The 14,814-nt window shown below is 39.3% G+C and overlaps 1 protein-coding gene across 1 annotated transcript in view; it reads left to right on the top strand.

Moving 5' to 3' along the window:
* Positions 1–8,194, top strand: part of zgc:112416 (uncharacterized protein LOC550509 homolog) — a 94,420-nt gene extending 86,226 nt beyond the window's left edge. The window contains exons 7-9 of the mRNA XM_028808254.2: positions 441–682; positions 5,791–5,837; positions 7,787–8,194. Of these exons, the coding sequence (XP_028664087.2) occupies positions 441–682; positions 5,791–5,836 (288 nt within the window). The 3' untranslated portion in view covers position 5,837; positions 7,787–8,194. The remainder of the gene's footprint in view (positions 1–440; positions 683–5,790; positions 5,838–7,786) is intronic.
* Positions 8,195–14,814: the final 6,620 nt, after the last annotated feature.

The following is a 14,814-nucleotide window of genomic DNA, read 5'->3' as shown; positions in this document are numbered from 1 at the left end:
ACATATATTTTGGAAGATTAGTCCAAGCAGTCCTTCAATTGAAGATCAAGAAGTAACTTCATACTTTTGAATTAAAATAAACTACAAAATATTCTTCACAATACTTCTGTGTACTGTTTGTTAACAGAATTTACTTTGAATTTAGTTTTGTTCACCCTGAATGATGCTGTAAAAATCAATTTTTAAAACCCACTTTTTTTAATGGAGTGTGTAAAGTCTGGGCTATCAATTATAGGCACAAGGCAGGAATCCACCCAGGAGACAACACTGCTCGATCACTGGGCGCTCTCAAACAAGGCTAATTAAGAGTCATCAATCAGCTTCATAATAATTACTCAAGCATTGTTAGGGCGTAATATGACCCACTTTACAATTTATAATAAAAGTGTCATTTTTATAATTGAAATGTTTGTTTGTATTTTCTTAATGTCTATTTTTAGGATAACAACTTTGTTGCACCTATTGTAGTAAAGTCAGACAGACCCCGGGCATCATCAGTCCATCACCATCATCATTACACTCCCCCAGCTCTTCAAGGACCACCTCTTCCTAACCAGCTTCCACCCATTGGTTATCCAATGTGGCCACCAGGAATGTCTTCAAATCCCCTTGGACAAGCAGGAGGTTTTCCACCCTCGCTGCCTCATATGAATGGTCCAGTCACACTCCCAGCCTTATACACGTGAGTAACGTCTAAGTGTGTTACAGCAACATGTGTGTGGAAGAAAAAAAGACACAATATTTATTCAATTATTTTCTGTAAGCATAAGTGATGGCATTTTGATTATTTTATTTTATATAAGCAAAAACACATTAACCAGCATTATACAATATTCGAGTACCAATTTTTTATACAGTATATTGGCTAAAGCTTACTACTCTCTTGATGGATGAGAATCCAGACATGAATGGAAAACCCCAGTGTGATAAAATACTTACAGAAGACACAAACAGAGGCCTCAGGGTTGTAAGCAGGTGGTCTTCAACAGACATATATTCCTTTCAGTTTAAGATATTCTTTGATCAAGTGGAGAGTTTCATCATGACTAGAGTCAGCAGTAGACAGCCATTAAGAGATAGATGCCACATTTTGTTATGATTGACCCAAACAGCAAGATACAAGCTGCGGAGAGAAAAAAAAAACTTTTTAAACTTAAAAGTCACAAGATAATTTATTTAAAAAATGAAAACAGAAAGAATTCCATTAGTAACTTAATGAAGATTTACATCACTAATAATCTAATTTAGGGCGGCACGGTGGCGCAGTGGGTAGCGCTGCTGCCTCGCAGTTGGGAGATCTGGGGATCTAGGTTCGATTCCCGGGCCCTCCCTGCGTGGAGTTTGCATGTTCTCCCCGTGTCTGCGTGGGTTTCCTCCGGGCGCTCCGGTTTCCTCCCACAGCCCAAAGACATGCAGGTTAGGTGGATTGGCGATTCTAAATTGGCCCTAGTGTGTGCTTGCTGTGTGTTTGTGTGTGTCCTGCGGTGGGTTGGCACCCTGCCCAGGATTGTTTCCTGCCTTGTGCCCTGTGTTGGCTGGGATTGGCTCCGGCAGACCCCCGTGACCCTGTGTTCGGATTCAGCGGGTTGGAAAATGGATGGATGGATGGATAATCTAATTTATTTCAAACAGAGGAAAGAAACCCAAAGAACAAAATAAAAGGCAAACATAAATAAGATAAGAAATAAAAAATAGACAAAGATTAACAAGAAGTAGGTATTAATAGCAAAATACCAATCCAAAAACCAAAATCCAAAATGGTGAGCAAAAATCCAAAACATTAATTTCTAAACCAAGACAGATATGCAATTGGGCAAAATATTTAGAGGGGCCAAAGCAACCAGTGGCTTATTTTAACTAATGCCACTGGGAAATAGGTGAGGAAACTTAAATGATCACAATACTTGAGAGTCCTATTTGAAAATCAGTCCTTTTCCTTACATACAGACTTGGTTTAGAGCAGGGGTTCTCAAAGTCAGTCCTGGGGGCCCACTGTGGCTTCAGGTTTTTGTTCCAACCAGATTCATAACCAGTGACAACAACTCATAACACTGATCTCATTTAATTAGCTGGTAATTTTTTTTCTATTCTCTTATTCTACATTCAGAAAAGCATAGCAGCATGATTTTTACATTTATAAGAAACTTTTCTGTTTTTGCTGTGAATTTAAATGCTTAATTCTCTTTTCATTGTATTTTGCCCTTTCTCTGTGCAGTTTACCCCTTCTTTGTATCTTAATAATGATAATTAAAAACAAACAGAGCAGACACCCAGGCAAATAACACTGAATCATGAAAGGCCGCAACTACTTTAGCATCAGACCCACATTGGATTAATTAAACAATCAGAACACCAGGAAAAGTAGAATGAAAGACGACAATATCGTTTAAAAGAAAAAAAAACATTATTCCCATATAACTGCTTAGTACATTTGATTTTTTTTTTTTTTTACCAAACTTAGTTTTCTAATTCAGGGAATCTGGGAAATAACGGTTCATTTAATTAGCCCTGGAGTCCAATTAAAAACAGAAGCTGGTTGGAACAAAAAGCTGCATCCACAGGGGGTCCCCTGGACCGAGTTTGAGAACCCCTGGTTTAGAGTAAGTAAAACTATAAAATTATAAAACTAAAACAGAACAAATGAAAGCCAGAAGGGAAGAATTACAAAATTAAAGAAAAAATAAAACAGAGGTAAGACATTACTGCAGTTGTAACATATTTTCTACAAAAGGGCAAGTCAAAAGGAGGCACAAGATAAGAGGAAGGTAAAAGAGTGAAACTCGAATTAGACCATGCACAGAATTAAGTAAGGAAGGCATATTCTGAAGGCTTACATGGGGTCACCTATGCAAGCATGTGTTTTAATTTGCCAGCTCTCAAAACTCAAGATAAGCTTTAAAAAAAAAAAACCTAGGCCCTAGCTCTCTTATGAAGTCTTGCAACAAAATCAAAGACCTCGAGAAGCAGGCTTCAGGCCAAAATTGAGGCTAAAATTTTCAAAAAGGAAAACAGGGACCATTAAAAAAAACTTTGACATACTGTGACAAATTATAACAAGTTCCTTATGGTTAAAGAGTTTACTAAAACAAAAGTCTTCAACAAAACAAGAGCAAAAGGTGAGAAACATGGGAGACCAAAAAGAGAACCATAAAAGAAAAAATTCAAGTCAATAAAACAAGCAACAACACCTCAAATCATGAGCAGACAAAATTCCAAAACAAGAACTTACAAAAAATTGGGATTCTAAGATGAGCTGTGTGTTGTGTTTTTGGGTCGACAAAATAGCATAATCAGTAGAGACCTTCAAAAAGTCTCACAAAAAAACCCCCAGAAAACTATGGCTTGTAAAGAGGGAAGTCAATGAGAATCTTTATAAAAGAGAATATTTATTCACAACAGGGATGAAAGAGTAAAAATGAGTAGCCAGAAAGGCAATCAAGTCCCAAAAACACAATCCAAGCAAACAGAGAAAAGGGTCAGGAAACACAGTTAATTCCTGAAAAACAATACTTAGAGTAATTACTATAGAACTCACACAGATGAACCATGGGGCCTTGCTGCTCCAGCCTGAATCTAAAGGCTAGAGGCAAACACCTGATGATGAGGTAAGGGTGGCCCTGCCTCTTGGAGATCCACCCACAAAACACAAGGAACATGGCAAAACCGAAAACATACACATAGAACTGAAATAATCACAAAATAAAATAATATTGATATATAATACGTAACAAGAAAAATAATAAAAAACAAAATATTTACATAAACAAATGTAACTAAAGCATTAAATACTAACAAAAAAAATACATGAAAAAAGTTGCAACACAAGCCAGAGGAGGCGCACTGTCTTAAACATGAGGCTAGCCAAACATGAGCAATCGCTAATGCCTCAGGTTACAACCTGTTAGGTTCTTAAATAGAGCTGGCGGGGTAGTCCCCCAGCTACAGTGTCAAGGGGCCCTGCCCCCTTGGGCTCAATGTACAAAATAGACAAAAGCTACTACAATTAACAGTATAAACATAATACATCCATCCACTTTCTAAACCCATTTATCCAGAGCAGGGTCAAAGGGAAGCTGGAGCCTATCACAGCAAGTTTCAGATGTAAGGCAGGAGCAATGCCTGGATGGTGCACCAGTCCATCACATGATAAACACACACACTCACTAGGGCCAATCTGGCATCCCCAATTCACCTAACATACCTGGGAGGAAATCAGCACACCCAAAGGAAACCCATGCCGATGTGGGGAGAACATGTAAGCTCCATGCAGGAGGAACCTGGGATGTGAACCCCGGTCTCTGTGTTGTGAGGCAGAAGCACTACCACTGCCTGACATAATACAATAATATAAAATTATACATAAGCAAGCCAAAAGTCAGTATGGAATAATAAAATAAAAATAGAAGAAAACAAAAGCATTTTCATTAGCAAAAAATTACAATAAAATACAGACACAACCAAAATGTATTGGTATCCTTCCACTAATGAAAAAAAGAATCATAATTTTCACTGAAATCAGTTGAAACTGACAAAAGTAATTGGCTTTCACCATTTTTTATTTCATCGAGTAGTCACTTTGCTTTTGATTTAGGACTTATTATTTAATTAAACAAATGAAAATAGCATGGAAAAAAGTGTTGGGACCCCTTAGAACACATCACAGGCATCTTCAATCTGATAATCATTCACTCAGTACATTTGAATAAAGCAAAGTAATCACTCAGCGGTGTTGTGTCATTATGTGAATCACACTGATTATAGACAAGAGAAGGAAAAGCACAAGGAAAGTTATTTGAAGAAGAATGGAAGACGGCAGAAGGCAAAACGCAAGGTTGACCAATGTAAAGGTTACAATACCATCTTTAAAGAACTTCATGTTTTCGTGACCACAGTAGATAAAATTGTCAAGAAGTTTAAGGTTCATGGGACCATAAGCAACCTCCCTGTATGTGGCCAAAAGAGGAAAACTGATCATAGATTAAACAGCAGGGTAGTTTGAATGGTGGAGAAAAAGCCATGGAAAACATCAACATGATGAGCTTTCCCTTTCCTGTGGTGTTCAGACGCACATTCATAAAACACATGCAAAACATGATGTGGACTGAGCAGTGTGAAATTTTGGGCTTGCTCTGAATTTAATAGCTTGAACTTTTCCATCTGAACAATGAACCCTTTAGCCTTTGCCTGCTGTATTATGCATGCTAGATTGCTGACTGCTTGTGAATTTAAAAATGAATGTCGTGCAAAAAGTATATCGTAGAGGCCTGCCTAGATTTAGGGGTGAGGGCAGGAAAGCGGGAATGTCTAGTGTGCATAGAGGTAGACCCCCCAACTAGAATTTTATATCTCCATTTTCAATTCTGAATTGTTTTCACAGGAAAGTTTCTCTCTGTGTAACTGGATTCATTTAAAATTCTGAGAATTTTTTGTTATGACCCATTACATTGTGTTACACTGGGGGAAATGTTTCATTAAATATAATTTATTATTGTACACTTTACTAATTATTAAGTACAGTACATATATACTTAAAAATATATTTTGTACTTTATTGACAAGCATTTAAGATGAATGTGGAGATGTATTATTTGGATAAATGCAAAGAATAATTTTGTATTGTAAAATCTATAAACAAATTTTACATTACACCAAAATCTTGGAATACAAGTTGTAATACAGTATAAAATCTTTTTGTTTTTCATAATCTAGGTACAGGTTTTATTTCTTAAATAATAAGTTGCATGCATCTTTAGCAGAGAAGAAATAATTTTTTTATTTTTATTTTTTTAGAATGCCAATGGATGGGTACCACTATAAAGTTCCACAAGGATTATAAAGTAAGTTGTGAAATATTGATTACTATAAGTGAACGTTGTATTAAAAGTGATGTCATTTTCCTATACCACTGCTGTAGCAAATTAATGAAAATGTATTTCCAACACCCTGTGGCACTGCTAAATGCTACCAATTACACATAAAACAAGGTCCTCATGTTTACCGAATGAATCAACACTAGTTTTGTTTACCTTTTTTTCCACTTGGCTTCAACATTTTAAGAAATAGTTGCAGTTTTTACTTAACCTCTAACACAACAGGAAAAAAAAAAAGCCTACAAGATCAAAAACAACCAAAGGCTGTATCGTTGTTTGAAGGTGAACAGACTAACAGTGTTGTATCAGGAACAAAGTAGAGATTCAGTACTTCACTGCTGTACTTGAATATGTTTTGACATTACTTCTACTTTAAATGAGTATAACATTTTCTGCCTGCTTTCATTTTTACTTCACTACATTTTCAAAAGCAAATGGCTACTTTTACTCTGATATATTTTGCTAGACACATGCATTACTGCAATGTTAAATCAGAAACCAAATTGACTGAGCAAATGTGAACAATGTTTTGCTCAATTATGAAAAATCTGTGATGATTTTGAAATGTTCGATGCTGGTGCTAACACTCTCTCATCTACACAATTGTTCAAGTAAACCCCACTGCAGCCTGTAGAATGGGGCATGGACCGGATATTTTGGGTGGGGCTCTGATAACGGTGATGCACAGTCCCAGTGTCAGTTATTCTCAGAGCTGATACCAATTTCAGACACAGTCCTCACGGCAGCCTCTTCATGGGAAATGGCTGAATATTGGAAGTTCACAATCTCAGTCTCAGTTATTTCCACAGCTGATGCTGCTGAGCCATTATCCTCACGGCGGCCTGCCAAACGGAGTGGGGCTGATCTGCAGGCAGCAAGATGTTCATGAGAATCCACAAGCTATGGTTCACTCATCTTGTCATGTGTGTTGTTCATGTCTTCTTACATTATTTTGCGCATTACAGGTCCAAAAAATTTGCAAAAGCTCAAGAAAAATGAAAGGCCATTCCTTTGAAAGTGAAACTAGAAGTGATGAAGTCTACGCAAAGCGCTTTATTAAACATTACTAGGGTTTGTTTAGATGACGTATGTTAGTATTAAACTATTGTGTTTAGTTAAAAAAATAATTTTAGAAAGTTGTTTTTAGGAACATCTTACCTCCTTCTTGCATGTCTGCCTTATTAACGCCTACCCCAATGAATTAGGATATGATTGGTAAGATGTCTACTGATAATGAATGTCCTTGCTTCAAGTTTCACTGACTAGGCTCATACTTTAGGGATTATAATACAAACCACACAAAAGAAGGAAGTCTGAATTATTTTAAGTTTGTATAAATGTTTTGGCTACTTTTTTACTTTTTTTTTGTTTCAGGGGGCAATGTTTGGATGGGGACTTTATTCTCTTTTTATGTTGCACTTTACTTATCTTGTTGTTCTCCATTTTTCTCTCTTTCAAAATAGTAAAAAAATGTTACATGTCTAATGTTTATAAATAAAATGCTGGTGCAGCGGCAGTGCTGCAGTAGCACTTACGTCACGCAACAAGGAAACTAGAGTTCAAGTCCCTGGTGCTCCTTATTTGGAGTTTATATGTTCTCTTGTCCATGTGGGTTTCCTCCTGGTGCTCTAATAGGTTACACAAATGCTGAATTAGCCAGGTGTGTGTTTGTGTGTGAGTGTGCATGTTCACTCTGTTCAGGGCTTGTCCCTGCCTTATGCCTGATGCTCCAGATAAGCGGATTTGACAAATGGATGGATGGATATAAAACAGGGTTAAATCCTACATTTACTTTCATTTCAGTACCATTAATATCAATTGAGTACCTTATAGAACACTGCTAACTAATACATTCCTATCAGTAGATACTGTAAATCTTCCTTTACTCTTTATATATATGTTTTTTTTATTTTCAGATTGCTTATTGATTGTCGCTTTTATCCAAAAAGACAACATTGGAAAGGAAAAGTTTTGGAATCTGCTGCTCTACCTCACATTTTATAATGAAAACCATTGTATTATAAAATTAACATATACAGTTGTGATCGTCTTAACGCTAAACTTCAGGAGTAATTTACTTGATTTGTGAAGAAGATTATGATCATAAACTCCTTGGAATATCTTGTGCCAAATTAACTGTTTGATCTCTATCTTTATAGAAAGGAAAGTAATAAATCTACACTATAAAATCAAAGTAGATTTAGCAGCATTTGCTCAGATTTTAATTGTACTGTAAAGCCAGTAATTAGCTACAAATATTTAATTTTTTTTAATGTGTAAATAAAATTTTGTTAAAGCAATGTTTTATACTTTTGTTGCACCGACTTTAAATTGTGACGTGTGATTTTTTTATTTACTGTAATTATACTGCTTTGAGGTGCAGTTGATTCCTCTGTGTGTATATTTGTTTATTTATAAGCATTTTTGGGATTTGGTTTTAAGGCTTACACTATTCACTAGGAATGGTTTCCCTTAGCCAACTCATGTTCACGTCTAGTGGGCTAAGACAAAGACTCTGCAGACATTTGCAGACATGACGAATGAGCCTCCCTAAGATTGGATGTCCTCTATTAAATTGTAAACTGTGTAGAAACAGTATGTTTCTAAATTCTAAATTCTAATGTACACAATTTATCATAAGAGACATATTGATAGCTTTTATTTCACACACTAAGAATAAACTGTCTCTAGTGTACAGTGGAACCTCGGTTTGCAAGCATAATTTGTTCCAGAAACGTGCTCGCAGTCCAAAGCACTCGTATATCAAAGTGAATTTCCCCATAAGAAATAATGGAAAATCAGCTGATTCGTTCCACAACCCCAAACTATTCATATAAAAATGATTAATACAAAATATAAAGTAAAAATACATAAAACAAATTAACCTCCATTTTACCTTTGAAAAGAATCATGGCTCGTGTGAGTGAGTTTCTAAACTCTTGTGGAATTCCACCCAACAGGACGACACGCAGAAGAGCGTCCCAAAGCAATCGCAGTCTCCCAGCACTGTAGCAGTTTGCAGTAAAAGTGAATCCAAAAAGATCGTGGACATGCTATAAGCGCCGGCTGTCGATGGGTGATACAAGGAACAAGGAACATTATAAATGCGCAGGGCACAGTACTACTTGACCACGACCCTGCCTGACTGCTGTGTCTGTGTATAGGAGAGTGGCAGATCCCGCTACAATAAATAACCGCGCTGTTGCTGTTTCAAGCTGAATAAAGCTGGTGTTGCTAAAGTACTGAGACTCAGCTTCGTGTTTTGGGGTGCAAGACGGGGACTCGCACGTCACAGCACACACGTCTGCGCGCACACACACACAGTCACAATGCTGTAGTAAACAGTACTAGCCGACCTGCGGCGTAGTATACGCCGCATAATTATTTATTGATGGGTGAACACTTCCTGAAAGACACAGTTGTCCAAATGGGGGTGGGTTTGAGGATACGACTGTGAGTGAATGAAAAGATGGAACTCTGGAGAGAGCAACATACAATTGTCCGTGACTGAAAACTGGTTTTGGCAGATACAAGCATATCTTTTTGAAAGTTTGGCCCTGTGTCTTACTAATTGTCATTGCAATTGCTAATCTAACAGGAAATTGTCCACGTGTAAATGTAAAAGGCAAATTTGAATCTGATGGGGTCAGGGAAATCTGGGGAATAAGGACAGTTTGTGAGGTAGCAGCTGCGATAGTTTTACACTCCAGTACATTGCGGTGAATGCTGGTAACAGTCAGTCTAGTGCCATTACAGAGACTTCTTGCTGGCATGAGGTTTCTGAGAAGCATGACGACTGAACCAATTTTAATTTTGAGTTTATGTGGAGGCATGCCAGTGGGAGTAAGACTGCTAAGAAATTCTTCGGGGGAATGAAGGACGTTCTCGGAAGTGAATGGTGATAGTAGCTGAAAGTATTTGGGACATTGCCACAATTTCTGCCTCGCCACCATAAACTCTGGAAGTATTCATGTAGTCAGCGTATTGTTGAGCAAACTGTATGACTATGCTTCCGTGACTAAGAACAACGAACAGCATGTCGCCGAAGTTATCGTAATGTTGGCAAACAAAGGTTACAGTCATGTTGCGAAGTTCGAGAGCAACAGTTTCGTCGATGACATTTTTCCAGAAATATCTGACTGATAGAAAGAAACAGTTACCTGATGCAGGAATTTGTATAACCTTGAAAGAAGAGTTGTTTCCATGAAATACATGTGAAGCGGTGGCCATGTTAGGAAAATGAACAGTCAATGTGGCTCAGAGGTGCATGTGGACTGTAGCACAAAGAAAAGCGACTCAGAATGTGTTTGGTGAGGAGTTGGGGGCGGGCACATGAGCAGGCAGTGTGCATGCCTCGAGAGTGACGGTGGACGCGGGAGGAGGGTTACAGTTGGCGGGCGGGGCTCTGTCGTGCGTATCCCATGACGCGGGAGGAGGGTTAGAGTTGGTGGGCGGGGCTCTGTCGTATGTACCCCATGACGCGGGAGGAGGGTTAGAGTTGGTGGGCGGGGCTCTGTCGTGCGTACCCCATGCGCATTGCTTGCTCATGCCTCGAGAGCGAGGGTGGACGCTGGAGGAGGGTTAGAGTTGGCAAGCGGATGTGTTTGATGAGGAGTTGGGGGTGGGCACATGAGCAGGAAGTGTGCATGCCTCGAGAGCGAGGGTGTACGCGGGAGGAGGGTTAGAGTTGGTGGGCGGGGCTCTGTCGTGTGTATCCCATGACGCGGAAGGAGGGTTACAGTTGGTGGGTGGGGCTCTGTTGTGTGTACCCCATGGTCTTAGAGTTGGCGGGCGGGGCTCTGTCGTGCGTACCCCATGCGCACTGCCTACTCATGCCTCAAGAGCGAGGGTGGAAGCATGAGGAGGGTTAGAGTTGGCGGGCGGGGCTCTGTCGTGTGTATCTCATGACGCGGGAGGAGGGTTAGAGTTGGCAGGCGGGGCTCTGTCGTGCATGCGTGTGTACCCCATGGTCGGGCGACTTGGTCTTTTATATATATAGATACGCTTGTACGGATGTTGACTATATGAGTCAGGCACGCCAACTCAGACGGAGAATAGGAGACGATTGCCCACAATCCCGCAGCGAGAGAGAGAGAGAAGAACCATCAGCTCAGTTGTGATCACATGACGTTCAGCAGACAAAGCGTATACTTACTACTCGTACTGCAAGACCTCGCTTGTTTTTCAAGTCAAAATTTATTAAAAATTTTAGCTTGTCTTACAAAACACTCATTAACCAAGTTACTCACAAACCGAGGTTCCACTGTATTTTGTTTATACAAAGTAATAACAGCTTGTTTCTTAATTCACATTAATAAAGATAAGGATCTCCTTTTAAAAAAGAGCTAATATTGTTAATGTACAAACAGAAATGCAAGTTAAGAAGAATTAAAATGACTTTTTATGCAATTGAACAGACCTAGTTAAACCAAACGCTCTAAAAATGGGTTCAGTATCTATCTGTGATTGTTGTAACTGTTTTCAGTTTCTTCTAGAAAATACTCAAAAAGCTGTTGCTTTAAATTGTTCAAACTAACCTGCACGTCTACAAAAACAAGCTCAGAATTTACTATATTATACATGGCTAAATTTTCCATGACTTCTTGAATGCACTGTAATTAATCAATTTTTTTGTCAATTGAAGTCCACCAGAAATCAAGTTTTTTTATAAATCCGTTGATGTTGTCTCTGGCTGTTATGCTATTAACACAGTGGCTTTGTAAACTACTATTCAAAGTGTTAAGCCTAAGAAGCCAAAAAGAACTGGAAAACCAATTTGCAAATTCCAATTTCTTGTCTTGCAAGTACTTGAAAAGTTCTACTCTTAACTGGAAAACTCTTTTCAAGACATTACCCCTCAAAAGCCACCTTACTTCTATGTGATAAATAAGATTTTTGTATAATAGATAGATAGATAGATAGATAGATAGATAGATAGATAGATAGATAGATAGATAGATAGATAGATAGATAGATAGATAGATAGATAGATAGATAGATAGATAGATACTTTATTAATCCCAAGGGGAAATTCACATACTCCAATGAACCCATGTCTTCACAAATATTTCAAAAAATTCAAGTCTGCAATGATTTTCCTTTATTGGAATTTACCACTTTAATTACATTTTAAAACACAATTTCAAAAGGTAAAGATTTTGATGCAAGAGTCTTCACAACAACAAAACAGTGTAGCCATGTAACATCTTGCATCGCCACTTGTAATCTGACAATGAGACCACTTCGATATCTGTACTTACTAGTACTTTGTATACAAGTGTAGTATAAATATTTTTGGTGGTTCAGACCTCTAGTGGTTTACAAAATAAAATATCACCTGTAACACCATTTTCAGTACATATCTTACAAATACTATGAATTGGGCACAGTTGGAAATATCTGTGGATTTGTCCATCTGTAATAAGACATTTGTGTGCTTAATTTATTCAAGAACTTGTGTTTAAATATCTTCTGCCATGTCATGTCATTTATTCTTCTTTGGATCATATTATTGGAGAGAGGTATATTTTGAGCTTATCAGCCTCTTTTTCACCAACCATTATTTGCACCTGTAGACACTCCAGAGAAACAGATGGGCATCCCGCCCAGGTTGAAGGTGGATTCCGTACCTGGCCAGGATGCCATAATGGAAGGATGGTCTAAATGAGGGCAATACCCAGCCAAGATGCCTTATGATTCCTGTCCTCATTGGGATGCTACAGGCTACAGGAAATAGCAAAAGAGGATAGCAGGGAGCAATTCATTCTCCTCTATAATAGGTGGTAGTGTCCCTTAAAGTCCCAGTCTGGACACCCACAGGGCTACATGGTAGTTGGAGTGTGGAAGGGCTGCCCTGTAGGGACCAGAGAGGGCGTTGCCTGGGCGAGGATCTCCCTGGCTTTATGACCCAGGAGTACTTCCAACTGGCCACATCAAATCACCGGAAGTGCTCCTGGATCACCTTCAAAGGAACCCACTGCTGTAGCTTAAGGAGTCAGAGTCAGGTGATAGCAGGCGATACCAAGCATGAGAAGAGGAGAGGAGAGAAGGAAGCATTGTTTATGAATATGGTTATTTGTTGTGTTCATTCTTTGCCTGTTCTTTGTATTTGAAGAGCTCTTTGAATTAAATACTGGTGTATATGAACCCGAAGTTGTGTTGGGTCATCTGTGTCTGGGGTTTTGGGACTTGCTAATGCCCCAACCAGTCACACACTGTACCAACAGTTGTCAGTAAAATAAGATTTTTGGCAATTGTATGTGGCTTACTGGCTTTTACAATGTGAAATGCAACTCGATAACTTGCTAGTAATGCTTTTTCATTATTAGTGGCTGCTGAAGTGAAAATGGCTTTCTCCTTGTGAAGGTAGTTTAGTCTTCTTTCAAAAAATTCCATAGGCTTGTCTTTTTTGTCTGGATGTTTAGTATTTAAAAGTTGAAGTAGCTTTGACAGTGTCATACGTTCTTCTGACAACACTTCTTGACAAACTACACACTGGAGTTTATTGGAAACTAGGGGGCTTCGCCTCCACTCACTTCGCTCTCCAACCCCCCGGCCTGCGCTACGCGCCAGCCTCTTCACATCTCTGCCGCTCACGTATGTGGATTTCACTTTCACCAAACAACAAATCTTTCAATTCTCGCGGATACGCCTCTTCATTGGGAAGAAACACAACTTTTCCCTGATGGCAACACGAATTAGACGATCTACAAGTCTCCGACTTAAAGTTTAAAGCCGAACAATATCTACATACTTCTGTTATATCACCTATGTCCATATATTCAATCTCTTTTCGCTGTTCTGTTATTTTACTAAGTAATAATTTCTGTTTGTTAGCACTAACGCGATCTTTACTATCAGTTTTTTGAGACTTTCGAATTTTAGTATTTTCAGAATCTCTAACCTGCTCTGCATGTGTATCGAGCAAACATTTTTGAACCTCTTTACGACATTCTACTTTGACTTCTACTCTTTGTCTTTTATTTCCAACCCCGCTTGGAGCTCAGAGTGCAGGAACTGTGTCTAGCAATAGTATTCACACAAATGAGATGTGATTGGACCATGGGTGTGTTTGTAAATGTTTGAGAGGAGGGTGGGACTTGTCAAAATCTCTTGGAAAAAAGTCTTGTCTCGTGGGACCTGAAATTATCTCTCACAGGAGTTAAAATTACATATCATATATACTGTATACACTATATATTCAGGGGGAGCAGCCCTGGACAGTGCAATACCTCCCCCTGGATGCTGGATGGCCGCCCCCCTGGATTGGAGCGGTGCCTCAGCCTCCTGCAGGGCTCCATGGGAGATGGAGTTCTCCACAGCCCTGTTGGGCTGCATAGGTCCCTGAGCCCAGCTGGACGAATCTTCAGCCCCACCCGGGAGTGCAACCGGAAACAGGTGATCAAGCACCTGGAGCACTTCCGGGTGGGCCATAAAAGGAGCCAGCAACCACCACTCAGCGACCAGAGGCGGGAGGAGGAGGACAAAGCTTGACAGGAGTAGTGGTGGTGCCAGAAGGGAGTGTTTTGTGTTAGTGGATTGTGCTTTTTGGTACTGTATTGTGCCTGTGGGGTTCACGGGGAAGACATGCCCCACAGGTGAAGAAAAATAAATATTTGTTTTATTTTTACACACACCTCAGTGTGAGTCTGTGCCAGGTCAAGCGCAATACAGTGCCTCTATTACAATATATATTTTATATATACCGTATACTGTAAAAGATAGCCCGACCACAGACAGACACGACAACGCAGTGTCCAACGCACACACACGTTTATTTAGCAACCACTATTTACAATATTTATAAATATGCAGTCCTTGGTTCTTCTGGCCGCCTCCACTCCTGTCTTGCAAGCTCTGTCCTTCTTCCACCTGACTTCAGCTCCCTGATTGGAGTGAGGCAGCCCCTTTCATCTCGTCCTGGATGTACTTCCGGCAGCACTCC

This window comes from Erpetoichthys calabaricus, chromosome 8 (assembly GCF_900747795.2).
Source record: "Erpetoichthys calabaricus chromosome 8, fErpCal1.3, whole genome shotgun sequence".
Classification (NCBI taxonomy): domain Eukaryota; kingdom Metazoa; phylum Chordata; class Cladistia; order Polypteriformes; family Polypteridae; genus Erpetoichthys; species Erpetoichthys calabaricus.
This window is presented reverse-complemented; position numbering and strand designations above follow the sequence as displayed.